Here is a 22,796-nt window from a genome sequence, read left to right on the forward strand (position 1 = left end):
AGACCCGACATTCACCGTACGGGTCGGGGTATCGCTTGTCGGTGCAAGGATGCTGCCCGTAAATTATATACACTATTGTATACACTATTATACAATGCCATACTTGTTGCTCTGAATGTGTGGGGGGCAATGGGCCTTAGATATTGAAGTATTACGCAGCGGAGCTCTCCGCGATGTGAACACCACGAAGGTTTACGTCCAGACTGAGCTCCGGTTGTTTACGTTACGCCTTTTATCGGGCCAGGTCACCGTCAGTTATATAGTGCAATCTAACACAATAAACAGAAGAGACATTTCTTGTTTGGCGAGATATGCAACCTTTTATTCTGTTGTATCACAAACCATAGTATCAACACGTGCGAGGCATGATGTAGGATAGAGATTGTCTCAAATATATTAACATGTGTCTCATGTCAAAAACCCGGCCGAAACACGCCTAACTGCGTGAAAGAAACCAAGACCACGTGCGTGTGCGAACGAAAAGGGGGAACCAGCCAATCGGGCACAAATTGTGTATGAAATGAGAAAGGAAAGGGGTTCACAAGGGACAAGCGAACACGTTTTAAATGTGCTTTAGCTGGCGGTCTAAAGCACCGCGGACACTCTTGTAATACTGGAGGTTTCCCAGATCGGACAAGTGTAGGCCGGCAGGCGCAAAGTAGTTTGGGTTGTGTCTCCACAGACGTCTGTGGTCCCATACTGTGACCTTGGGGTAGCTCTGCACAAGTCCCTTCAACGCCTCCGTGAATTTGTGAAGGCGCTGAGGAAAGTCAGACATGTTAGGTGGAATATGGAGACGTCAGATATCTGGGGAACCTTGGACGAGCGCCCGGTCTGCTTTCTGGTGGAGACCCACTCAGTGTACACGTGGCGTGTCTATCATATATGGCAATACCTATTAAAAATTTCATCCTTATTTGGTAATACTTGCGTCAGATACCATTCTTTCCTAATAACTATACCTTACTCACGTACTTCCTAAATAATCAAACATAAATCCATACGAATGTGAGTTACAGCTCAGGGTACACATTTCATTCGTTGATGCATGCATCATATTAGCACCCTCAAAAACAAACAATACAACTTCCTACATACAATACGGTGTTAAAAACACACACATTTTAAAATACTAGTAGTACTAAAACAACAATCCGTTATAAGAAAAATTCCTTTTACTCAAGCTATATCAAAAGGGTTACAAATTTATACTATTATATTATTAAAATACTCACGTCGCCGGTGTGTTTTTTAAACACCGCCCTTGTTTCTAATTTGTTCCACCAATAATTAGTTCCTGGTGGTATCATTTTAGACTGGGCAATCTGCTGTTTTATAGGAAAAATTCAAGGTAATTTGGGGCTGGTACTTGATTTAAGCATTACATCTATTCTATCATGGATGTGAGTGCAAGTTATAAGTGCAGATAAACATAAGAAATACCCGCACAGCTACAACTTTACCTACATTAACCTATTATGTAAGTGGTAGTTTAAGCTGGAATAGTCAGTTTCCTTACCTTGGTAAAGTTCCATTTGATAGCACTGCAAAGGGAAGGGTAACAAGTATTGAAGAAAGTATCAAGACAATTAAAAATACTAGTAGTAAACTAGCAACTCTCTTTATACATCACCAAAATAAACGAGCTGAAGACATCAACATTTAAAATACTTCTGCTAGTTCATTATACTGACATTTAGAAGATAATTTATATAAAAAGGTACATAAGATATAATATATAAGTACATGTAGTAGAGTCTAAATTCAATCTCTTCTTCATGTAATGAAGTAACATAGATAAAAAGAAATGTCTACTTAAAGCAAAGACAATGAAGAGAAGTCGGACTTACTCGATGAGAGTCCCTCCTTGCTTGCTCTTCAGGTACTTCCACAGAGGGTGTGCGTCCTTACCGTTGACGTTAATCTTACTGAACATGTCAAACTTAACCCCAAACTTGTCCGTCACCCACTGCTTAATCTCAGGTTCAGGCCACGGCTCCTGTAAGGCATTGATGAGAAGGATTATTTTACGTTGGTGAAGGTTAGAGACATCCAGATACTGCCAGATATGCCAAAAACAATTACTCAAGCAACTGCATAAAAGTTTGGAAAATCATATCCAGTTGCTTGAATAACTGTTTTTTGAAGGATTCTTTTAATTGTTAATTGTGTGTGTTTCTTCTGGTTTTTGTGTTCACACGTGTTGCCCCCCCTGCCCCCCATTTGGTTCGCATGAAATATCATCTTAATTTGGTTGTTACCTTCGCCAAGAAGGTTATGTTTTCAGGGGCGTTCGTGTATGTGTGTGTGTGTGTGTGTGTGTGTGTCTGTCTGTCAACACGATAACTTCAGAGGGCATTGATGGATTGTCTTGATACTTGGTAGATGGGTAGGTCTTGATGAGACCTCGAAATGATTAGATTTTGGACCCCCCAGCGGCTTGTTATGGTACTGCAGCTGAACTTACGATTTTGATATCTCATGATCTAGACATGCTATGGTGATGAAATTTGGATGGTAGGTAGCTCTTGTGCTGGGGAAGAAGTGACGTGAGTTTAGGCTCCCTAGCGGCTTGCTCTGGAACTGCAGGGATATATTCTTGAAAATATTCAAAAGGGGATAACTCAAGAACCAGTTGACGGATCGTCGTGATTTTTGTTATGTAGGTAGCTTACGTGATGCTTAATATAATTATGTGACAATTATGCAAATATGGATGTAATTTGCATAATTTATGGGGAAATTCTATAAATCATCTGCATTCCATGATAGGACAATTGAAGCTTGTGACATTGGTAATTGACAACGAGAGAAACACAGGAAGATATTGATTATGTTAATAATGACTTAATTTGCATAATTAATTAGAAAATTTTATAATTATGTAATGATAACTGCCTGGAATTTCATACTTGTGGTATTTGAAAGTTAAATTGAGGTGAACATCATTAAGCATAATTTATTCAAATCAGGACCTCATTTGCATAATTTATTAGGAAATGCTAGAATGCATTGTTTGTTAATATAAGACTGTCTTTTGGTTGAGATTATGATAAAATGATATAATTCATGAAAATTAGGTTCCTATTTCTTAAATCAGGGGGGAATAATCTAATCTATAATTTGTCAGTCATAAAGATTAACATCATTTGGCGAAGGTATGAGATCGGGGAACTCTAGTTGTTGTAATGTTTTGTCTACAATAGAATAAAGAAAGATTACAAAAAAGAACAAAATTAACAATGGCTTTTCAATGAAAACAAATAAAAAAGAAAGATCACCTGCCCCAAACACCAATTAGTATACAGATAAAGGGTACTGACTCTCAAGCAGTTCAAATTTTAACAAAATCATGTCTACATAAGTTACCTTTCTGCATTGTACACAACTTGCACTTACCAACATCAACTAGAACTGGAGTGTTATAGGAGGCAATGAAAAGAAAAGAAAGCTCACCTGCCCCCCAAACTGATTGCACGGGAACGCTAGTATACACAAGCCTTTGGACTCCGCGTACTTGTCGTGGAGCTCCTGCAGCTGTGTGTAATTCACGTTCGTCCCGCCTCATTTGCACGCCACGTTGACGATGAGACAGACATGATCCCTGAGGAGAGGGGGCAAGAAAAAATTTGTGAACTTGGAATTGCTGCGCTTTCTTTTACTCGCATTGTACTACAATTTTTTACATAACTCACTGTCATAAGGTTTCATCAAGAATCAGTCATCAACATTTCAGTCAACAGAGCGAAAAAACATTCTTCTAAGGTCTATAGTACAGTGTGTAATAGTATATAATGTGTACAGGGATTAGGAAAGCCCTATGAAAGCCAAATGTGCTAAACACATTGTACACAAATGTAAACTAAATATTGTTCGAACAGTGAAAGGTTTCCCTGGTGTACACAAGAATATAAAAGTGAGTGAGTTGCATAATGTCTTACCGGTATTTCTCTAGCGAGACTTCATTCCCATCTATGTCTTTGGCAGTGAAGTCATAGATGGACGTGGCATTCTTCCACTCGTCCTCACCTCCTGCAGCCTGCATACACATGGAGAGCAACTTTTTAACAAACTTCTGGTGGATCAAAATAAACTGTACTAAGCTAATTACCAAAAAATATATAGTTGCTCAAGCAACTGGATATGACACAAAGTCCCTGACGAAAGGTAGTGGATGCTACCTGCAATGTCTGTCAGACCGTTTCCAAAATCACATCCTAAATTTGCTTGAGTGCTAGTAACTGTTTTTGGAGCACCTTATTACCTTCATCGTTGTACAAGTAAACAGTTACCTAGATACCAACATAACAATGTCTGGTGACTGACAGATGTAGAGCTGTCAGAAGCACAGAGGAGGAAGGAAAAATGTTCCCTCCTAGTATCTGCTTGGAGATGAAAAAGATCATGGCCACAGACACCTGCCTTCAAAGAAACCCCTGCTCCCATGGCTGGTTCCACCCAATTCAGGCAAACAGAAAAGTGCAAGCAAAAGTCTGAGCAGCACTGAAGCAGACACTGTATTCTGTATGTCTAACAGGTTGAACTGCTAGAAAGTAGAAGCAGGTCATTTTGATGGACAGCCAGGATTGGTCTATCTATGGATGACATCATACAATGTAGGTGTGCCAGTCAATTAGCAAGTAACATTACCTGTCAATAGTCCCTAAAGTTTCAACTATGCCAAGTCTCTATCTGTACCAAATCTATCCACTCAAAAGCTGTGACATTACCCTTGTCTGCTGCATATTAGTGAAATCGTGTCACAGATGAAATAACAATATACTGGCTTGATGACATAACTGTTAATGATATCTTTTGCCCAACCCACAGCAAATGTGGTATCCAGGCTTCTGGTATGTCCTCTGTTCTAACAGAGTACTAACGTAACTGGTGCACACAATTTTCTGATGGATAATGATAGGGTTCTGAAATCTGTGTTGGGAAAAAAAATGTCCAGTGGGGTCTGCAATGGAGGTTTTACATCCTGCAACTTACTAGGTTGGCATACTGTAAGTGTAACATGGTTGGGGTTATACATTGTATATGTCAAAAGGTTCAGCACCACATGACCTACAGACTTGTCATTCATGGATCGACTTCATTTTGTCCTGTCTGATACCACACTGGATCTCGACATTACATAGAGCAGCGGTAGGACCTTGCCAATGACCGACCCAGCTGGAGGTTCATGATAACACTGTTCTGGCAGCTGAAATCAGGAGAAGCTAGACGGATATACTGGGCAGAAGAGAAGCGGATCTTAAGACAAGGACTTTGTAACTGACCCGAGTTAGCTTACAAATGTGCCCTATGTGGCAGAGATTGTCATTCTCATATATGACTGTTCCATCATGCTGTAGCTGGAGCTGATTTCATAATGAAGGCAACTTAATTTTTTTGGGCCAAACTTTTTTTTTATTCCCACGCTCACATCAGTTTGGGGTTTCCCCAAAAAATTGGATATCATCCATATAATCAAATCAACATAATTGCCTTTCTATTTCACGTAACGGGCCCGTTAACGTTACAGAGGAATGCTCATCACTGGTAGGAAGATACGATACGATCTACCATCAACTTTGCTATAGCACACATCCCCTCCAACACTCTTTTTAGTGAAACAGGTATGTAGGAAGGAGAAGGGGGAGGGGGGGGGTAACGTTACGTGTGTAACCAAATTTGGATCGCTATCGGATCCAGGACTGTCTCACCCTTACACAACGCTTGCTGGTGATCCCTGGGACAAAATCAGTCGATAGAGAAATATGTTCATGGAAGCTTAACGCATTTAAGGGGACTTAAACCAGAAAACTGCACATCCTTACCATGCTGGCAACGCCCCTGGACGCCTGTACGAGCGAACGCTTCAGGAATACGGTAGTTGCCCCTGCAAACAGTCCCAGAAGTGCACCTCCCATCTTGACCTTTGTACAGTATCTGACGCTCTAATGATGCCCTCTGGCGGATTATTACAAATTGCAGGAACGAACGCACCGTGCGATAGCGACCTCTAGCGGATTTGTTAGTACTCTGAGTCGGTAATAACAACATAGTATAGTCGAACTTCGAATAAAAATTAAGTTTAATAGGGCATAGCTACTTAAACCATAGCGTTTATAAACAAGCAATGATTATAACATTTACTAATAATCACACTTTTTGTACAATTATCAATTTACCGGTTGGAATTTATGAATGGTAATATGATGACATCAGGTGATAATGTGAAGAATGACATTGATACAAGTGATGACAAATGAAAGCCTCAAATTCCAATATAAAGTTACATCAAAACAATATTCTCTAGGAAACTGAGCATACTTTTGAAATGCTAAAGGTATAAAGCAATTGTTTCATTCATTTATCTACTCCATTACTTGAAATGATATGTTATAATCTTTTATACTGTATGTCACATTGTAGCGAAATTAAACAACATTGCAACAGCTACAGTTGTATTTTTGCGAAGGCTATGGCCGCAGTGGAAGTCCCTGTCTTGCTGAATCCCTTTTCATACAGAACATAGAGATAATTTTTATCTTCAGGGTCCTTCTGTAGCATGGTTACCGCGGAGTACCCCGCCGCCTTCTCCCAGATGGGCAGTTCCCCCGCCCAACTTGTGCCGTTGTCATAACTCCATCTTAACGTCATCTTTTGCCCTGTGGAGCCAACAACAAATTCATGAATTGATTCGTGATTCGTTAGTACAATGATGGTGTAACACCATGTAACAGACACAGTGTAACAGTGGGGTTTATAGGCGCTACCAACAGATCTGGCAAACGGGTCTAGACCTTTTCGGCCGAGCGGTTAGAGCGTCTGACTGGGGCCCGGGAGGTTGTGGGTTCGAACCCCGGACCGGGACCAGTGGGTTTTTACTGGCTCCTCCTGTTTCTTACAATGGATTTTCGTATAATACTGAGATAGAATTCCGGCAAAGGCTACGAGTGGGGTAGCTATATGGGGAAGAGTTGAGGAAGGCTACGAATTAAAAAAAAAAAATTTTCAAAGCGATCACAGTACTTGCACAAATGCCTCTGCCACTGAGGCGTCGCCAAAAATATCACTCTATAAGTATATGCACCAAGGACGTTTTACAACGTTTTACAACGTCCTTGCATATACACACACAAGATGTCTAATACGTACTTTTCGTCAGTCAAAAAACATAGTGACCCTAAAGACTTCAAACTTACGTTTTGACGAACTGTTAGGCCCGGTGAAGTAAAGAACCCCGTCACTGAACAACAGCCCCGCATCAGTTGGCGGTTCTATCAGCGTCTGGTCGAATCGGAGGCTGCTAATCGGGAGACTCTCCCCGCCGTCGTGGCTGGTGAGGAAGGCTTTACAGTGACAGGTGCACCTGAGCTCGTTTCGCGTCATCACCAGGAGAGAGCCGTCTGGGAGCTCAACCGGCTAGGGGGCAGTGGGAGGAGGTTAAACCCATGAAACTTGGGGAAAGGTGAGGAGTTTAAACGCATGAAGCTTCAGAAGAGAGCTAAACGGCCGGTGGGGGGGGGTGTGCAGGGGATGAGTTAAACACTTGTAACAAAAGCTAGAGAGTGGGAGCTCAACCGGCTGGGTGACGGAAGGAAGAGTTTAAAAACATGAAACTTTCATATGTCATAGACGAGCTTCATTTTGAGTTACTCTTATTTAGGGTGACGTCTGTTCACTAATATCATGAAATTTTTATTTACCGGCATACTTTTCTTTGCGGAAGTTTAGACTTCCGGCGGCTGTAAAATCGTTAAAAAATCCTAGCTGTAATAAAAACATTCAACTGTTAGCTAGTTATTGGCATACACGACTCCAATTTTGCATTTTATCTCACTGCGTGGCCTTTACCTGGCACTCTCCTAGTTGAAACATATGTTGTTGGTTTTCTCCTCGACACGAGTCGTTGCAGGGTCTTTTGGCTACGAACGCGCCTGTCCGCCAGGTCCGCCCGCCGTCATCGCTCAGCAGCAGGCTCAGGCCCCAGTCCGGCCCGCGCCCGTGCGCGCACACGACCAGACGCCCCTTGTGGGGCTCGTAACGTTTCTGCAATTTAAAGAAAAGGGATTCAAACTTTGATACACATCCCTACAATAGGACGAAAGTAATATCTTTTGTTTATGCAAATTAGTGCCCAAACATTCATGGCCAAGTCTTGCTAAAGAGCTCGAGTCAAGTCACACACGCCACTTGAAACCATGGATGACGAGTTTTGGTATCTTAGCTATACACCAGTCATGAGGTACCACTCAAAGTCCTTGATATGACACAGAACCTATACGTTTGTGTGCTTTTACGATACACTGACGAAAGGTAGTGGATGCTATCTGAAACGTCTGACCGTTATCAAAATCATATCCAGTTGCTTGACAATTTTTTTTTTTTCAGAATTATAACTTACCCTTATTCCGTACCCCGGACTTGGATGTGAGACGACGCCCGGCTGTAGCTGCGGGGTGATGTTCCGAGGCTGTCCCCAGGTCACCCCGTCATTCGTGCTATTCATCAGCAGCACAGAGGGGACAGCACACCGGAACTGACAGTGGATGAACATCACGAATGTCGTGTTGGAATCGTCGTCCACGAATGCCGTGCCTGCGCCCAGTACTCCATGGTCGTACCCGTCGTCGACTAAAAACGCCGTCGGAGTCCAAGTCACCCCTAGCGATTACCAACAAAAAGAGATGAAGAAAACAATAATCACACGAGTAACGAGGGATAACCAATGGTAAGCTTCTGCTACTTTATTACACTTGTTCCATGGTGCACGATTTTATTTAGAGAAGGGTAAGACTGAACTGTCTTGATCGGGGCATTTGGAACCAAAATGTTTGGTTTGCTATACTATGTGTCATACCGCTTGCTCTTTGATTTCAAATGTGGACAGCCTGGATGAATCCAATGAAAAGATATTGATAGCAAGCAAAGTAACTATCACCTTTATCAGTAGATCTTCTCAGAGATATAATTTTCTTTCCGTTGTCCTTTTTGTTGTACTTCCTGGCCCCGGCGAGCGCTAGGATGGTGCCGTTAGGTGTGTAGGTCATGAAGGGTGTCCTGTACCCGGCTATCTCCCCTTCCACTCCGCTGGTCCAGATGGTCACGTCCGACACAATCTTTGGATTTACCTACGACACAGAACACTTATATTATAATTCTGTAGATGATGTAGGATTGTAGATGTAGATGTATGATTGGTCTCGAAAGACGGCGGTCCAGCTGACCGAAATGGCCGACGACCGCCAAAGTTGGAAAACTCACCCTTCCATACGGCTCTTTGGAGTTACCTACCATACAAAACCCTTATTACAAGTCTTTAGAATTAGAAGTGCACGTATGCTATAGCTTCTTGAAACGTATTGGTCAATCATTTTAGATTCTTGAGTATTAATCTATCTATAGGAAGGGGAGGGGCTGGTGCACGGACAGACTCACGTGCCTCACTAAACATAAAGCGCCATTTGAGAACGAATACATGCTTGTGAAAATGCATAACGTGTTATATGAATTTCCTCTTTCTGTGATTAAGATACAGACATGACTAGTACACGTGATTTTGTTAAGCACAACAGTAAAAAAATGTGACAACAGATGATTGTTGACAATAGACAGGTGTAAACAATGGCGCCGAGGGCACTCACCTTTCTCGCCGACACACGTGCACAGTCAGGAGTTCCGCTCAGTACTGCGCAAAACAAGACCACAACACGCCACATGAACAACTCCGGGTACAAGGTGGGCGCCATCTTGACAAAATAACAATCATATGACTTCATTGTGCGTGACCCGGACGAGTCCACAAGGACAGAGAGAGGATATACAAAGGAACAATATAAAACACTGATTTGTTCCAATGGCATGCATGTGTGTGCGAAAACCCTACATTCGAGATATCATCAGAAACATAGATACCTAGGGATGGTACATTATTGTATCTTGTTGTTTCAGAGGAGACACTTTATTATCAAGTACCATTTTCATCATTGGAATTCATTCTTTTTGTAGCTGCCCTTTCACCTGCGAACTTAAGATGGGCCAATACCAGTTGGACAGGGTGTTACTAAATTTAGTGCAACGTGTTTCAAAACAGTACCGTGCGGACAGGTTGTTATGATTTCTTGAGTGTTGAATTAAAATGGCGATCGACGTCATGTTATCGGCAAGGCTTGTTTCCGTGTGCATTGTTTTGCTCTGTGTGAGCTGTACAAGCTCTGATGACACACAGCCTGTTCAACGGCCAAAGGTAAGGTGGCCGAGTATTGCAAATACACATGTAAGAATGATCAATAACGTAAACGTACATATATGTCAGTTGCAATTGTGCTGTGATCATAGACTTCATAATCTGTGAGTCTTGTTTAGTCAACCGGCAGAACTTGAAAGCTCTCGCTGCGATTAGCTAGAAAAACTAGTATCTATCTTGACAGTAACCACTTTTTGGCGACGCCTTACGGGCAGAACCCTTCTAGGGGAAACGATTACAGATCAGTGTGTTATTGTTTGAGAAGGACATATTATCATATCACAATGTCATTATTGGATTTAGTTCGTCAGTTGCCCTTTGGCCTACGAATCAGCCGGGCTAATATCAGGGAACAAGGTCTAGTGTAGCGTGCTCTAAAACAGTACCGTATTTTGTGGACAAGTTGTTAGGCCGATGATTTCCTAACTGAAATTACGATCCACACCATGTCATCGGTCAGGCTTGTTTCCATGTGCATTGTTGTGCTCTGTGTGAGCTGTACACGTCCTGACACTCAGTCTGTTCCAAAGACAAAGGTGAGGTGGCCGAGTATTGTATAAAACATACATGTATTGTAGGAGACATTTGCACATTGATCCTAGTCAGTCCTGACAATGACAAGACGTTGACCCAATACACTCATGTTTGGTTCTCAAAACATAATTTTTTACATAGCTGACAATCTCCCTCTCAGGTGACCCCGACTGTTGTGAACGACACCATTATTTGGACCAGCGGCCTTGAGGGAGAGATCCACACCTACAGGACGCCCTCTATCTTCGTCACGCCGAATGGCACCCTCCTGGCCCTGTCTGGCGCAAGGAAGTATAGCTCGAGTGACGCTGGCAGAAAATTTCTGGCAATCAGAAGATCTGAAGACAAAGGTCAATGTGTACCATGTATTTTAAGTATGTTATGGTGTGACGGTATTGTGTGATTTTGTATGTATTTCATGTTAAAGATCACAGGAAGAGTAGCTAACGGAAATGTTAAGCTAATTGTGGATCCAAATAAAGTCCAGTCAAAGTCAAAGGGTATCTTCTTCTTTGGTTCATCGGATCATGGACTGTTCTGGGATTTCGAACTTTGCAGTTCACGAGTGCCCCCACGACCCTGACCTGGGTTAAGGGACCAAGGTACAAGGCACAAGTTCACGAGTTGAAGCGGTAGATGGGAAGATAGTCAATGAAAGGAAGGGAGGCAAAGTGTGCAACGATAAAACATTTTATGGAAAGTTAAAGAAAATAATCTTTTCTATTCACCTATCCTCATCTTTGAATTACAATCGAATGTTTTACTTCATGCGTGTTGAAATGTAGGGAAAACTTGGCTACCGACTTCCCTCGTGCTGGACGACGGTTACGAAACGGGTGTTCTCAATATCGGTACGGTATTTGCTGATTCCGACTCCAACACGCTGTTTGTGATGTTTGTTTACTGTCGGTTCAAATGTGAGGTTCCGGATCTACTGCTGATCAACAGCACGGATGACGGGGTCACCTGGGGTCAACCCAGGAATATAAACCCGCGAACAAACGGAACCAGGACTTTTCATCCCTCCCCTGGATACGCCATTCGTGTGAGCTTTTATTCTATGTACATTATTGTACGCTAATCTCGTGTGTGCTAATCTCCAAGCAGATCCTACGGTGGCAAGACATCCCTCTGGCCAATGGATACTGTCTTGCCGTCGTATGATCTGCATGGATATTAGTGTATGCTGCATTCAGACTTTATGTGTTTTCTCTTTGTTTTTGATTGATAGCCCAGCTAAGCACCATAGCAGTATACGATCTTGACGTTAACATTGTATTTTCGACTCTAGGATCTAGGGAGATAAATACAAATAAGCTATACTGTCAGCCATTACAACGCATTCTTAAACGCCAGACAATATTATACGCTTTTATGCTTTCTCAGAAACGCCAGGAACCACACAGAGGTCGGTTCGTCGTCTGTACGCATGGACGAAGTCAGGACAAACCCAGAGGCATCACCTTGTTGCTAAGCGACGACGGAGCTAAAACATGGCGGGAAGGGGGCTTCCTTCCCACCATGCCCTGCGGGAAAGATCCGAAGAACAAGAACTTCTCGCCAGGAGAATGCCAGGTGTATATCACATAGAACATGTAGAACTCATTCTATGGTCTGGTTTTATATCTTGCTTGTTGACGTTTGTTGACCTTGCGGTATATCTTGTGGCTTGTTTCAATCTTCAATGTTATTTCCCTCAAGCCCGTGGAACTATCTGATGGCTCTCTACTCGTCATGATCAGGAACAGAGTGAGATGTTCCTGCCACTGTAAGGCCTTCGCACGGAGCTATGACGGAGGGCAGACCTTACCTAACAACACCTTGTACTTCGACCAGACCCTGATCGAACCGTCCTCACAGGCCGGGCTAGTGTACCACAGGGGTGTCCTGTTCTTCAGCGGGCCCAACAGCTCTGATGAACGTAAGTAAGGTTTCACCGTGAGCTTTCCTTTTAGTCATCTATTGCATACTCCGAGACAATACGTCAAAGTCTGCTATAAGTCATGTTCTCATAAATAAAGTTCTGATTTGTTCCCCATATTGCTGTACGCACACGATACTGTGGTCAGTTGAGTACTCCCATTTTTACAACCCCGTATTAATCTATATCCAACATTGTATCACATTCCCAGGGGTAAATATGACCCTGAAGTGGAGCTATGACAACGGAACGACCTGGGAAGGAGTTCTGCCCATTTCGAACAAGATGGCCGGATATTCAGTCCTGGCGGAGGATCCCACAGACGACAAACACTTGTATCTGATCTACGAAAAGGGCGTGAATAGTTCTGTGGACTTTGTAGCAGTCACAAAAATTCAACTGCAAAACTAGAAAGGCCAATATTTGCTTTGGAGCAAATACAGCGATGGGTTCACCACATTTTACGACGTCATGGCAGGGAAAGAATGAGAAACACAAGGGAAAACAATGATTTACATTGATATAACTATAATATGAAGTAACATACAACTAAAACAACAGTTGGATAGCTATTCCCTACTTTATTGGTTAGGATTTTTAATTGCATAATGCAAACTGTTGATTTTCAAAATAAATAAAAAAACGTTCATGCCCCGCATTCCAATGCTGGAGCAGAAAAGCTTGAAATACCTACCAAAACACTTGAATAAAGACATACTGTCAGTATGGAAATGCTCTGTGCAGGTGTTAATCAAGTTAAATCCCAACAGCCAATCAGCAAGAAATGCTCTGTGCAGGTGGAAATGCTCTGTGCTTGTGTTAATCAAGTTAAATCCCAACAGCCAATCAGCAAGAAGTATAGAGGAAAGCTGCATGCCTATTGGTTGATGCCCTGCATTCCATTGTGATGACTCATGCCCAGACGTGGTAAACACGGCACACTAACACAGTAATACATTTGCTATAATACAGCCAAAAAACTCAAATAAAACCATTCTAAAAGCCTGTATCACAATAATTTAAAAAACGCCTAGGGGTATTTGCCCACTGTACCTCCATACCAAATTTCAGGACCTTGGGCCCTAAAATGAAGAAGCTGAATCCATTTAAAAAATGGCAGGAGGAGAAGGAGGAGGAGAAGAAGAAGAAACACCAGAAAAAGCAATATGGTTTCACCACACCACTTCGTGGTGTGGTGAACCCATAACAATACTTAAGTCTGTGGTATGCGATGTATGAGACAAAACAAAATAAAATGCAAAGGTTTGCATCGTCCAGCCAAAACAACCAGGAATGGCCTTAGTCTTTGAGTGAAATTGTTTGCAAGTCTTGAGTGTTCAGCGGAAACTACTTCAGCACCAGGGACAGGTACACCAATAGACGAACACACATCCCTACAGTAGATACAATAATACAGTTACGGTTTAGTAATAAAGTGCACATAGCTATCTGTTGACGCCCTTCTGCTCTTAACCTATTCAAAGGATAAAATTCTTGCCAAAGTATGCATGTTTACAGTGATTGCCATGGGGTATGCATTCATTACACACAATTTGGTGTTGTGTACTTTCATCTTTTTTGTTGACACACGCACACAAGCAGGTGTTGCGATCAATATTTGGCAAAACAAGGACATAGCACGTCACAGTAACAACTCTGGGTACAGGGCTGATGCAATATTGCCAAAATAACACATCATAGACGTCATTTTGACCCGGACGAGTCCACAAGCACAAAGAGAAGATATACTTGAACAAAGGAACAAAGCACAGCAGCGATGTGTCCAGATTTGTGTGCGAAAATCCTTAGCTTCGTCTCAAATCAAAAATAGGTACTTCGAAGAAACGCTGACAGGGCGATATATTTGAGACGGGCAAATCAACATATCACAATGTCATTATTGGACTTCGTTCTGAAGTTGCCCTTTGACCTACAGCTATCTCCCCGCGGCTAGTACCAGTTGAACAAGGTGGTTCTAAATCTAGTGTAGCGTGTTCCAAAACAGTACCGTATTTAACAGTACTGTTAGGATTTCCCAGCTGAAATGTTATCGGCAAGGCTTCTTTCCATGTGCATTGTTGTGCTCTGTGTGAGCTGCATACGTCCTGACACTCAGACTGTTCCAAGGACAAAGGTAGGGTGGTCGACTATTGTGTATACTGTAAACATTCATGTATTGTAGGAGTCATTTGCACAATGATCAGAATCAGCCCTGTAGGTTTTGTGTAGTCAACAGAGTGACCTTGAGACGACACCTTACATGCGATCCAGGAAGCACGTAATACAGGAAATTTGGGTTCGTTGCTGCTGGCGACCCATTGTTTGACATAGCTGTCAATCTCCCTCTCAGGTGACTCCGACTGTTGTGAACGACACCATCATTTGGACCAGCGGCCTTGAGGGAGAGATCCACACCTACAGGACGCCCTCTATCTTCGTCACGCCGAATGGCACCCTGCTGGCTTTCTGTGGCGCGAGGAAGGATGGCAGAGGGGACAATGACAGGAAGATTCTGGCGATTAGAAGATCCGAAGACAAAGGTTATGAACAAAACGTACCTTTCTCTTTGTTTTATCGAATCTATTCCTGTAACTTTGCATAACCAAAGTTCAGGTGTAGCGTCCTTTGGCGTCCAGAGTTCTATTGTGATCTACATGCTACCCCCCCCCCCCAGATCTACGTGCGATCAGAAAACTTAACCTTCCCCCAAAAACGCATGTAAAGGAAGCTAGTTCAGGTGGTAGGTGCGAACAATATTTCAATGAAAGAAAGAAAGGTGCAGAGAAATGAAATTAATTAAAGGCTACAGAAAGAAGCTTTCCTGACCACCGAAATTTCATGTTACATTGAAGACAATTTTACTTTCTACGTTTAATTTGTAGGGAAGACATGGCTACCGACATCCTTCCTGGTGGACGACGGTTATGAGAAGGGTGTTCTCTTTGTCGGAACGCCGTTTGCTGACTCCGACTCCAACACGGTGTTTGTGATGTTTGTTCACTGTCTGAACAAGTGTGAGGTTCCGGACCTTCTACTGATCAACAGCACGGATGACGGGGTCACCTGGGGTCAACCCAGGAACGTCAGTCCGCGATCGAACGGTACCAGGAGTTTCGACGCCGGGCCAGGATACGCCATCCGCGTGAGTTCTCATTCCTTCAGTCGTAAAGCCTGGCTGCCATCCTCCGTAGTTTTCGCCTTCTCCCTAATGTCGCTGGCTACCACGGGCGAAAACTACGGAGGATGGCACCCAGGTTAGCGTGAAGAGGGAAGAAATTTGTATTTTCACAGATTCAGTTTGTTGATGTGGTAGTGACCAGGTTAAATTTGTATATGAATTTTCATTACATTTTGTTGGTAGGTAAATTTTTTTAATGAATTGAGTGCGTCGCGTCGCGTGTGCCCGCGTCAACTGCGTTCAGATACTTGAAAATATTCGCCTCATGTTTCTTCTTCAGAAACGCCAGGAGCCTCATAAAGGTCGGTTTGTCGTCTGTGCGCATGGAAGGGGCCAGGACAAACCCAGGGGCATCACTCTGTTGCTAAGCGACGATGGAGCTAAAACATGGCGGGAAGGGGGCTTCCTTCCCACCATGCCTTGCGGGGTCGATAAGAAGGTCAAAGACTTCTCGCCAGGAGAATGCCAGGTGCAAGTCAATCCTATTGTCTAGAACATGTTATAACTCGTTTTATATGTACTTACCTAGTCCCTTGAATGATCAAACCGTCCGTGGGACAAGGTAAGAGTTTTCCTTTGTGCTGCAGCTGTCAGCAGCTCGTTTTATATCATATCTTGCTTGTTGACTGTTGACCCTGTGGCAAATCTTGTGGCTTGTTTAAATTTTTAAAAACGCCCGTGTTATTCCCCCAGGCCGTGGAACTATCTGACGGCTCTCTGCTCGTCATGATCAGGAACAGAGTACGATGTTCCTGCCACTGTAAGGCCTTTGCACGCAGCTATGACGGAGGACAGACCTTACCTAACAACACCTTGTACTTCGACCAGACCCTGATCGAACCGCCCACGCAGGCCGGTTTACTGTACCACAATGGTGTTCTGTTTTTCAGCGGGCCCAACAGCGCTGATGAACGTAAGTAGGGCCGGGTTTCAATAGCTACTTATTTGAATACACCGTCTTTTTAGACAGTTTGATTGCATACTCCGAGACAATACGTCAAAGCCCCTGCCTGGTATAAGTCATGCTTTCAAAAAGAGCTCCTGCTTTGATCTCCATATTGCTACTCTGGGCAATGAGGAACTTCCATTTTCGGGTATACCCTCTTACACACACACACACAACGGTTATCTATACATGTAATTAATTGTCGGATGGCGAACACCTAATTACTCACTAACAAGTGGCTTGCGGTTCAGATGATTTCCATGTGTTTTATTGCATATGACCTAATTTGAACACTTGCCGCCATGTGAGAAGATTCGTCACATACTTGTACTCTACCTCTTTCACGGAGACGTAATCACCAATATGACAATAATATCCAACCACCATATTAATCTACATGTACGTCCAACATTGTATCATATTCCCAGGGGTAAACATGACGCTGAAGTGGAGCTATGACAACGGGGCCACCTGGGGAGGGTCTCTGCTCATTTCTACCGAGATGGCCGGATATTCAGTCCTGGCAGAGGATCCCACAGACGACAAACACTTGTATCTGATCTACGAAAGGGGCATAAATAGTTCTGTGGACTTTCTCTCAGTCGCAAAAATTCAACTGTAATACAACACTTACGTCTACGAAGTATGTAAAGAAAACTGAAAGCGTGAGGAAGGCAATGTAGAAAGATGTTTCGAGTAGTGATATGATCTTTGTAATTCACATACATAGTGTAATAAAAAAGTGTATGTCTGACACCTATGAGGAAATAAATGTACGAAGAAGGTACGAAATAAACAGAATAGAATGTACGAAATAGAACTGAATAGAAAACTACAGAGAGGATGCAATGGTTTGCGTTGTCCTGCTATCCTGGAAAACCAGGAATGACCTTAGTCTTTACTGACATTGTTTGCAAGCTTTGAGTGTCCAGAAGAAGGCATTTCAGCACCAGGGACAGGTACACCAACACACATACGCGCCGTGTAGCTTCCATATGTGCTGAATATGAACAGCAGAAAACTGAGCTATAGCACTTAAAGGCCAAATATTTACCTGTTGATACCCTCTTCCTTAATCCCAAGGACACAATGCTTGCCAACGTATGTTTACAGCAACACAAACAAGTGATTGTCATGGTGCATAGATATATTCATTGCACTCCAACGACTCGTCACATTTCATTACCCCCTTTCTTTTGCATGTAAGGTGATGTGCGCCCCACCTTAGTGACAAAGGTGCCAGGTAGACGCTTAAAGTACGACTAAATTATTGCAGGATTTCACCCAATATATTACATGAATGGTTTCAAGACGACAATCAAAATATACTAGTGACAAATATGGCGAAATGCTGCGTCGCCACAACGTTAATTGTGGTGATGACAATCGTGTATTATGCCCTTTATTCCAAATAAAAGTAAAATTATTTTCGTTCACACTCCACTGCCGGTACGATGCCATTTAATTTTACGACAACCCTTGGGACATATTGTTACTAAGCGACCTTCATGGCCACAACAAAACAAAGTCGTCATGGCAACAGCAATTGCCTGACGATCGGTATCTTGAGTGTGTGTCGTTTGCCCGGTTACTGTTCAACCTGACCAATCAGAGATGCCCGAATACGATTATGCATCATTGCCTCCTGGTCACCTGATACAGCCTGGCCAATAGCAAACGTTTGTTTTTACATACCCCTGGAGACGAGAGAGCAGAATAAGATATAAGAGGTCCCGTGCAGTAAAATTGAGCACACTGTTGACTGCGACGACTCATCACAAGTCGAAAGTGACCAGCTTTTCGCCGGATCAACAAGTTCTATTTCTACGATAGATTTTCGTTCAGCAAACAAGAATCCATTATGGTAGGTATACGTCAATGCAGTATTATCCCAAGACACTTGTAATGCCTTCTTGGTCTCTTATTTCTGCATGCCATATTGCTCTTTTCAAGGAAAGAAGGAATTTCGGTGTGCATGGTAGCTATACACATGAACACGCAGCAACGTCTCTCTCTCTCTCTCTCTCTCTCTCTCTCACACACACACACACACACACACACACACAGACTCTCTCTGTCTCTCTCTATCTCTCTCTCTCACTCACTGCGTCTCTGTCTGTCTCTGTCGGTCTCTCTATGTCTATGTTGGTCTGTCTGTCTGTCTCCCTCCCTCCCTCTCCCCGCTCTCTCTCTCTCTGAAGAAATAGCAGCTAACCTGTGTACCCTGTTATATTCCAGCGTGAAGTGATCTCCATCCATGTCGGCCAGGCCGGTACCCAGATGGGTAACGCGTGCTGGGAGCTGTACTGCCTGGAGCACGGTGTCCAGCCTGACGGCCAGATGCCGAGCGACACGACCCTGGGCGGCGGGGACGACTCCTTCAACACGTTCTTCAGCGAGACCGGCAGCGGCAAGCACGTGCCCCGTGTCGTCTTCATCGATCTGGAACCAACAGTTATCGGTGGGTGAATTCAATATACCAGAACTTGCACATTTTAATCCGTAGAGACACATCTAATGTGTAAACTATACAACCTTGCAGGATCTTTAATATTTGATGAGACGACGAAGTCAAATGGACCAATTTACAAAATTACTCCCTGCCAGCCTTTGTTCGTGCAATTAAGTGGGGGAGCACGTGAACACCATAGAATGCAAGGACCCTCAACGTTTAAGGCAGATAATCCATACGAACTGCGGAAGTCCATACGAATATTTTACCTTGTGAATTTTTTCTATATTATTTTATGTTTTCTATCATTTTAAGATGTCTAAGACGACGGTTTTATTTTCCGATTGAGTGGTCATTGATGATTTACCGTCCCCATAACTGTTGCCTGCTGCTGTGAATAATTAAACATGCAGCCAGAAAATGTTCTCTGAATTCACCAAAGATGACTACAGTTCTTGATGTGAAATTTTTTTGCAGAGGTCATTTGTCATACTTGCACTGTCAAGATATATAGAATAGTTGACTCATGTCATAACGGTTTTCGCCAGTCCCTAGGGAGATCGCGTTTGATCTTCCAAACGCTCTAATTCTTGACATTCCTGCACAGAAATGACTCTGATCCTTTTCCTATCAACCTTTTGTGTTCCCCAGATGAGGTCCGTACCGGTACGTACCGCCAGCTGTTCCACCCCGAGCAGCTCATCAGTGGGAAGGAGGACGCCGCCAACAACTACGCCCGCGGACACTACACTGTCGGCAAGGAGCTGATCGACCTCACCCTAGACAGGGTCCGTAAGCTGGCCGACCAGTGCACTGGTCTCCAGGGCTTCCTCGTCTTTCACTCCTTCGGCGGCGGCACCGGGTCCGGCTTCACCTCTCTCCTCATGGAGCGTCTGTCTGTGGACTACGGCAAGAAGTCCAAGCTTGAGTTCGCCATCTACCCAGCCCCCCAGGTGTCCACGGCAGTGGTGGAGCCCTACAACGCCATCCTGACCACCCATACGTCCTTGGAACACACCGACTGCGCCTTCATGGTAGACAACGAGGCTATCTACGACATCGCCCACCGTAATCTGGGCATCGAGCGCCCGACCTACACCAACCTCAACCGTCTGATCGGACAGATCGTGTCATCCATCACCGCCTCCTTGCGGTTCGACGGCGCACTGAACGTGGATCTCACGGAGTTCCAGACCAACTTGGTGCCCTACCCGCGCATCCACTTCCCGCTGGCCACCTACGCTCCCGTCATCTCGGCAGAGAAAGCCTACCACGAGCAGCTGTCTGTATCAGAGATCACCAACGCCTGCTTCGAACCCGGCAACCAGATGGTTAAGTGTGACCCTCGTCATGGCAAGTACATGGCCTGCTGCCTGCTGTACCGTGGAGATGCGGTGCCTAAAGACATCAACAGCTCCATCGCCGCTATCAAGACCAAGCGCACCATCCAGTTCGTCGACTGGTGCCCCACCGGCTTCAAGGTCGGCATCAACTACCAGCCTCCCACCGTGGTGCCCGGCGGTGACCTGGCCAAGGTGCAGCGTGCCGTGTGCATGTTGAGCAACACCACCGCCATCGCTGAGGCCTGGGCCCGCCTGGACCACAAGTTCGATCTGATGTACGCCAAGCGCGCATTCGTGCACTGGTAAGGACTCCTGAATGTTTTACTTTATTGAATAAGGACAGGCAGTTATATTGTTTAACGTTTCATGTCTATTCCTTCAGAGTAAGTCACAGTTCTAGGACTTACCAACCCAACAACATTTTCTCTATGATTACTACAATTCCACGACCACATTGTGTGTAATTCCCAGGTACGTGGGTGAGGGGATGGAGGAGGGAGAGTTCTCCGAGGCACGTGAGGACCTGGCAGCACTGGAGAAGGACTACGAGGAGGTCGGGCTCGATTCCGGGGACGGAGATGAAGAAGGCGAGGATGAAGGCGAGGAATACTAGCTCCTCACAAATATCAAAATAGAATGCAAATGTACAGTAACAGGAAAAATAAAGTTATAACTGGTTAACCACAGAGGTTAACAGGCTTGCTATTTTGGTCTTTGACCTTCATGGACTTAGATAAAAGTAATCAGCTCCTTATACAAATTATCCCCGCTCTATTCCATTTTGTGTCTGGACCGTTCATGCATTGTTGATAAAGAATTAGATGCTCTCCTCTATGTCGACGAAAGGAAGGGAATACTGTGGCTGCGACTGAGACAAAGAGACAGACAGACAGACAGGCATACAGACGACAACAATAAGTTATGTATTCGGACAACTGTCCTACCATGAGAAATGTATCCGTTTGTGTACATTTGGTGCTTTACGCTATGCGTTGTGCGGAACCTATCGTCATACTTATCAATGAAAATCTCTATTAAATTTTCTTTTGTGAACAATAAAGGCATTTGCATCGTAATATCTCTGTTGTTGTGTGTTGCTTTCTTTGCTTTCTCCGTATCAATGATACCAATGCAAACTTTAGAACGGCAAACTTTAGGATGCGGTTACACATGAAGATGCAGTGGGAGAGTCCTTGTTTCCTTAGTAGAAACATGATAGAAACCACTGTTATTGCCATTCAAGCGGCAGTACGCTAACAAAGAGTAATATCACGGGACATAATGGCCGGTAGCCGTGGATATTTTCAGTTTAGTAACAGCTATTTCATCAAAGTATGCCTCAGTTCCTCTTTCATACAGTATGTAGAGGTGACTGTTATCACGTGGGAGCATCATGAGTGCGGAGTATCCTGCTAAGTCTCCCCATATCTGTGTCCCTGGGGTCCAGGTGTGGCCATAGTCGTGACTCCATCTGATGTACAGTTTGGATCCTGTGGGATACAGACGTGAAGAAACCTTGAATGGATTATCATTGATGATTTGTCGTCATTAGCGTTATGATGAACAAGACTCCATCTCTTAGATATAAGTTAGAGAAGAAGCAACTAAAAATTTCGTGAAAAGTGAGACAGCATTTCAATCGAATTTGAACAAGAAGCCATAGGCGACAATTCTCCGTGAAGTTTTATATATTTCAACAAAATCCCAAGCGTCAACGCCAGACCTACTGTGCAGACATTATAATTAGGCAACGGTTAATACAATGAGGGCGCGTCACAAGCATAAAACATACAAAGAGCTAAATCCATTACTGCTCCCAGGGCGTGTAAAGATACTGTGCTTCAAGTTCTAACTTCATTTTAATTACACACACACAATCATTGCATTCACATAAAGATCGGACTATCATGGTCGTGTCTAGTAACAAAGACAGCCCCACCGTCTTACGGTGCCTGTACCTAATTAAGCGCGCCTGGAACAAGCCAAATTCCAGCAACAGTGGCGGTAAGCACCGCGAGTGTTACTACCGCCGGCCAGATAACCAGGATATCTGCTTACAGTACCTCTGCTACCAGACAACTGCCTAAACCTACGGTCTATTCCACAGGATTGTAAAAGTAGGGATGTTTCGAAAATAACCATTTATTCCAATATCAAAAACAGCTACGGTAAAAATAAAAAG

The 22,796-nt window shown here is 43.7% G+C and overlaps 5 protein-coding genes across 6 annotated transcripts in view; 2 read left to right on the top strand and 3 right to left on the bottom strand.

The window, feature by feature from the left end:
- LOC109484469 (glutathione peroxidase-like) overlaps window positions 1-5,947 on the bottom strand; it is a 12,182-nt gene extending 6,235 nt beyond the window's left edge. Inside the window, exons 1-5 of one of the 2 annotated variants that reach the window (XM_019787736.1) lie at window positions 5,826-5,947; window positions 3,942-4,039; window positions 3,457-3,604; window positions 1,851-1,999; window positions 1,520-1,544 (exon numbers count right to left, since the gene is read on the bottom strand). In XM_019787736.1, coding sequence (XP_019643295.1) covers window positions 1,520-1,544; window positions 1,851-1,999; window positions 3,457-3,604; window positions 3,942-4,039; window positions 5,826-5,918 — 513 coding nt within the window. In that variant the 5' untranslated portion in view covers window positions 5,919-5,947. Of the gene's footprint in view, window positions 1-1,519; window positions 1,545-1,850; window positions 2,000-3,456; window positions 3,605-3,941; window positions 4,040-4,422; window positions 4,522-5,825 lie in introns of those variants that run through there. The other variant, XM_019787737.1, reaches the window with a different exon arrangement.
- A 99-nt stretch (window positions 5,948-6,046) lies between these two features.
- Window positions 6,047-9,743, bottom strand: LOC109484477 (sialidase-1-like). Its single transcript, XM_019787745.1, has 6 exons — window positions 9,639-9,743; window positions 8,936-9,125; window positions 8,399-8,658; window positions 7,849-8,043; window positions 7,197-7,416; window positions 6,047-6,659 (listed from the first exon to the last, which is right to left on the bottom strand). The coding sequence occupies exons 1-6, from the start codon at window positions 9,741-9,743 to the stop codon at window positions 6,448-6,450; spliced, it is 1,182 nt and encodes a 393-aa protein (XP_019643304.1). The 3' UTR covers window positions 6,047-6,447.
- Window positions 9,744-10,686: 943 nt separating this feature from the next.
- Window positions 10,687-13,106, top strand: LOC109484393 (sialidase-1-like). Its single transcript, XM_019787642.1, has 6 exons — window positions 10,687-10,776; window positions 10,935-11,124; window positions 11,560-11,819; window positions 12,161-12,349; window positions 12,476-12,695; window positions 12,907-13,106. Exons 1-6 carry the CDS (start codon window positions 10,687-10,689, stop codon window positions 13,104-13,106), a joined length of 1,149 nt encoding a protein of 382 aa, XP_019643201.1.
- Window positions 13,107-14,671: 1,565 nt separating this feature from the next.
- LOC109484474 lies at window positions 14,672-21,511 on the top strand. The gene is made up of 8 exons (XM_019787742.1): window positions 14,672-14,829; window positions 15,046-15,235; window positions 15,578-15,837; window positions 16,154-16,342; window positions 16,567-16,786; window positions 17,248-17,439; window positions 19,902-20,916; window positions 21,086-21,511. The coding sequence occupies exons 1-8, from the start codon at window positions 14,740-14,742 to the stop codon at window positions 21,225-21,227; spliced, it is 2,298 nt and encodes a 765-aa protein (XP_019643301.1). The 5' UTR covers window positions 14,672-14,739; the 3' UTR covers window positions 21,228-21,511.
- Window positions 21,512-21,793: 282 nt separating this feature from the next.
- LOC109484461 (sialidase-1-like) overlaps window positions 21,794-22,796 on the bottom strand; it is a 4,691-nt gene continuing 3,688 nt past the window's right edge. Inside the window, exon 7 of the mRNA XM_019787727.1 lies at window positions 21,794-22,104. Coding sequence (XP_019643286.1) covers window positions 21,884-22,104 — 221 coding nt within the window. The 3' untranslated portion in view covers window positions 21,794-21,883. The remainder of the gene's footprint in view (window positions 22,105-22,796) is intronic.

The sequence above is a fragment of the Branchiostoma belcheri genome, unplaced genomic scaffold (assembly GCF_001625305.1).
Source record: "Branchiostoma belcheri isolate BF01 breed outbred unplaced genomic scaffold, Haploidv18h27 scaffold7, whole genome shotgun sequence".
Classification (NCBI taxonomy): Eukaryota; Metazoa; Chordata; class Leptocardii; order Amphioxiformes; family Branchiostomatidae; genus Branchiostoma; species Branchiostoma belcheri.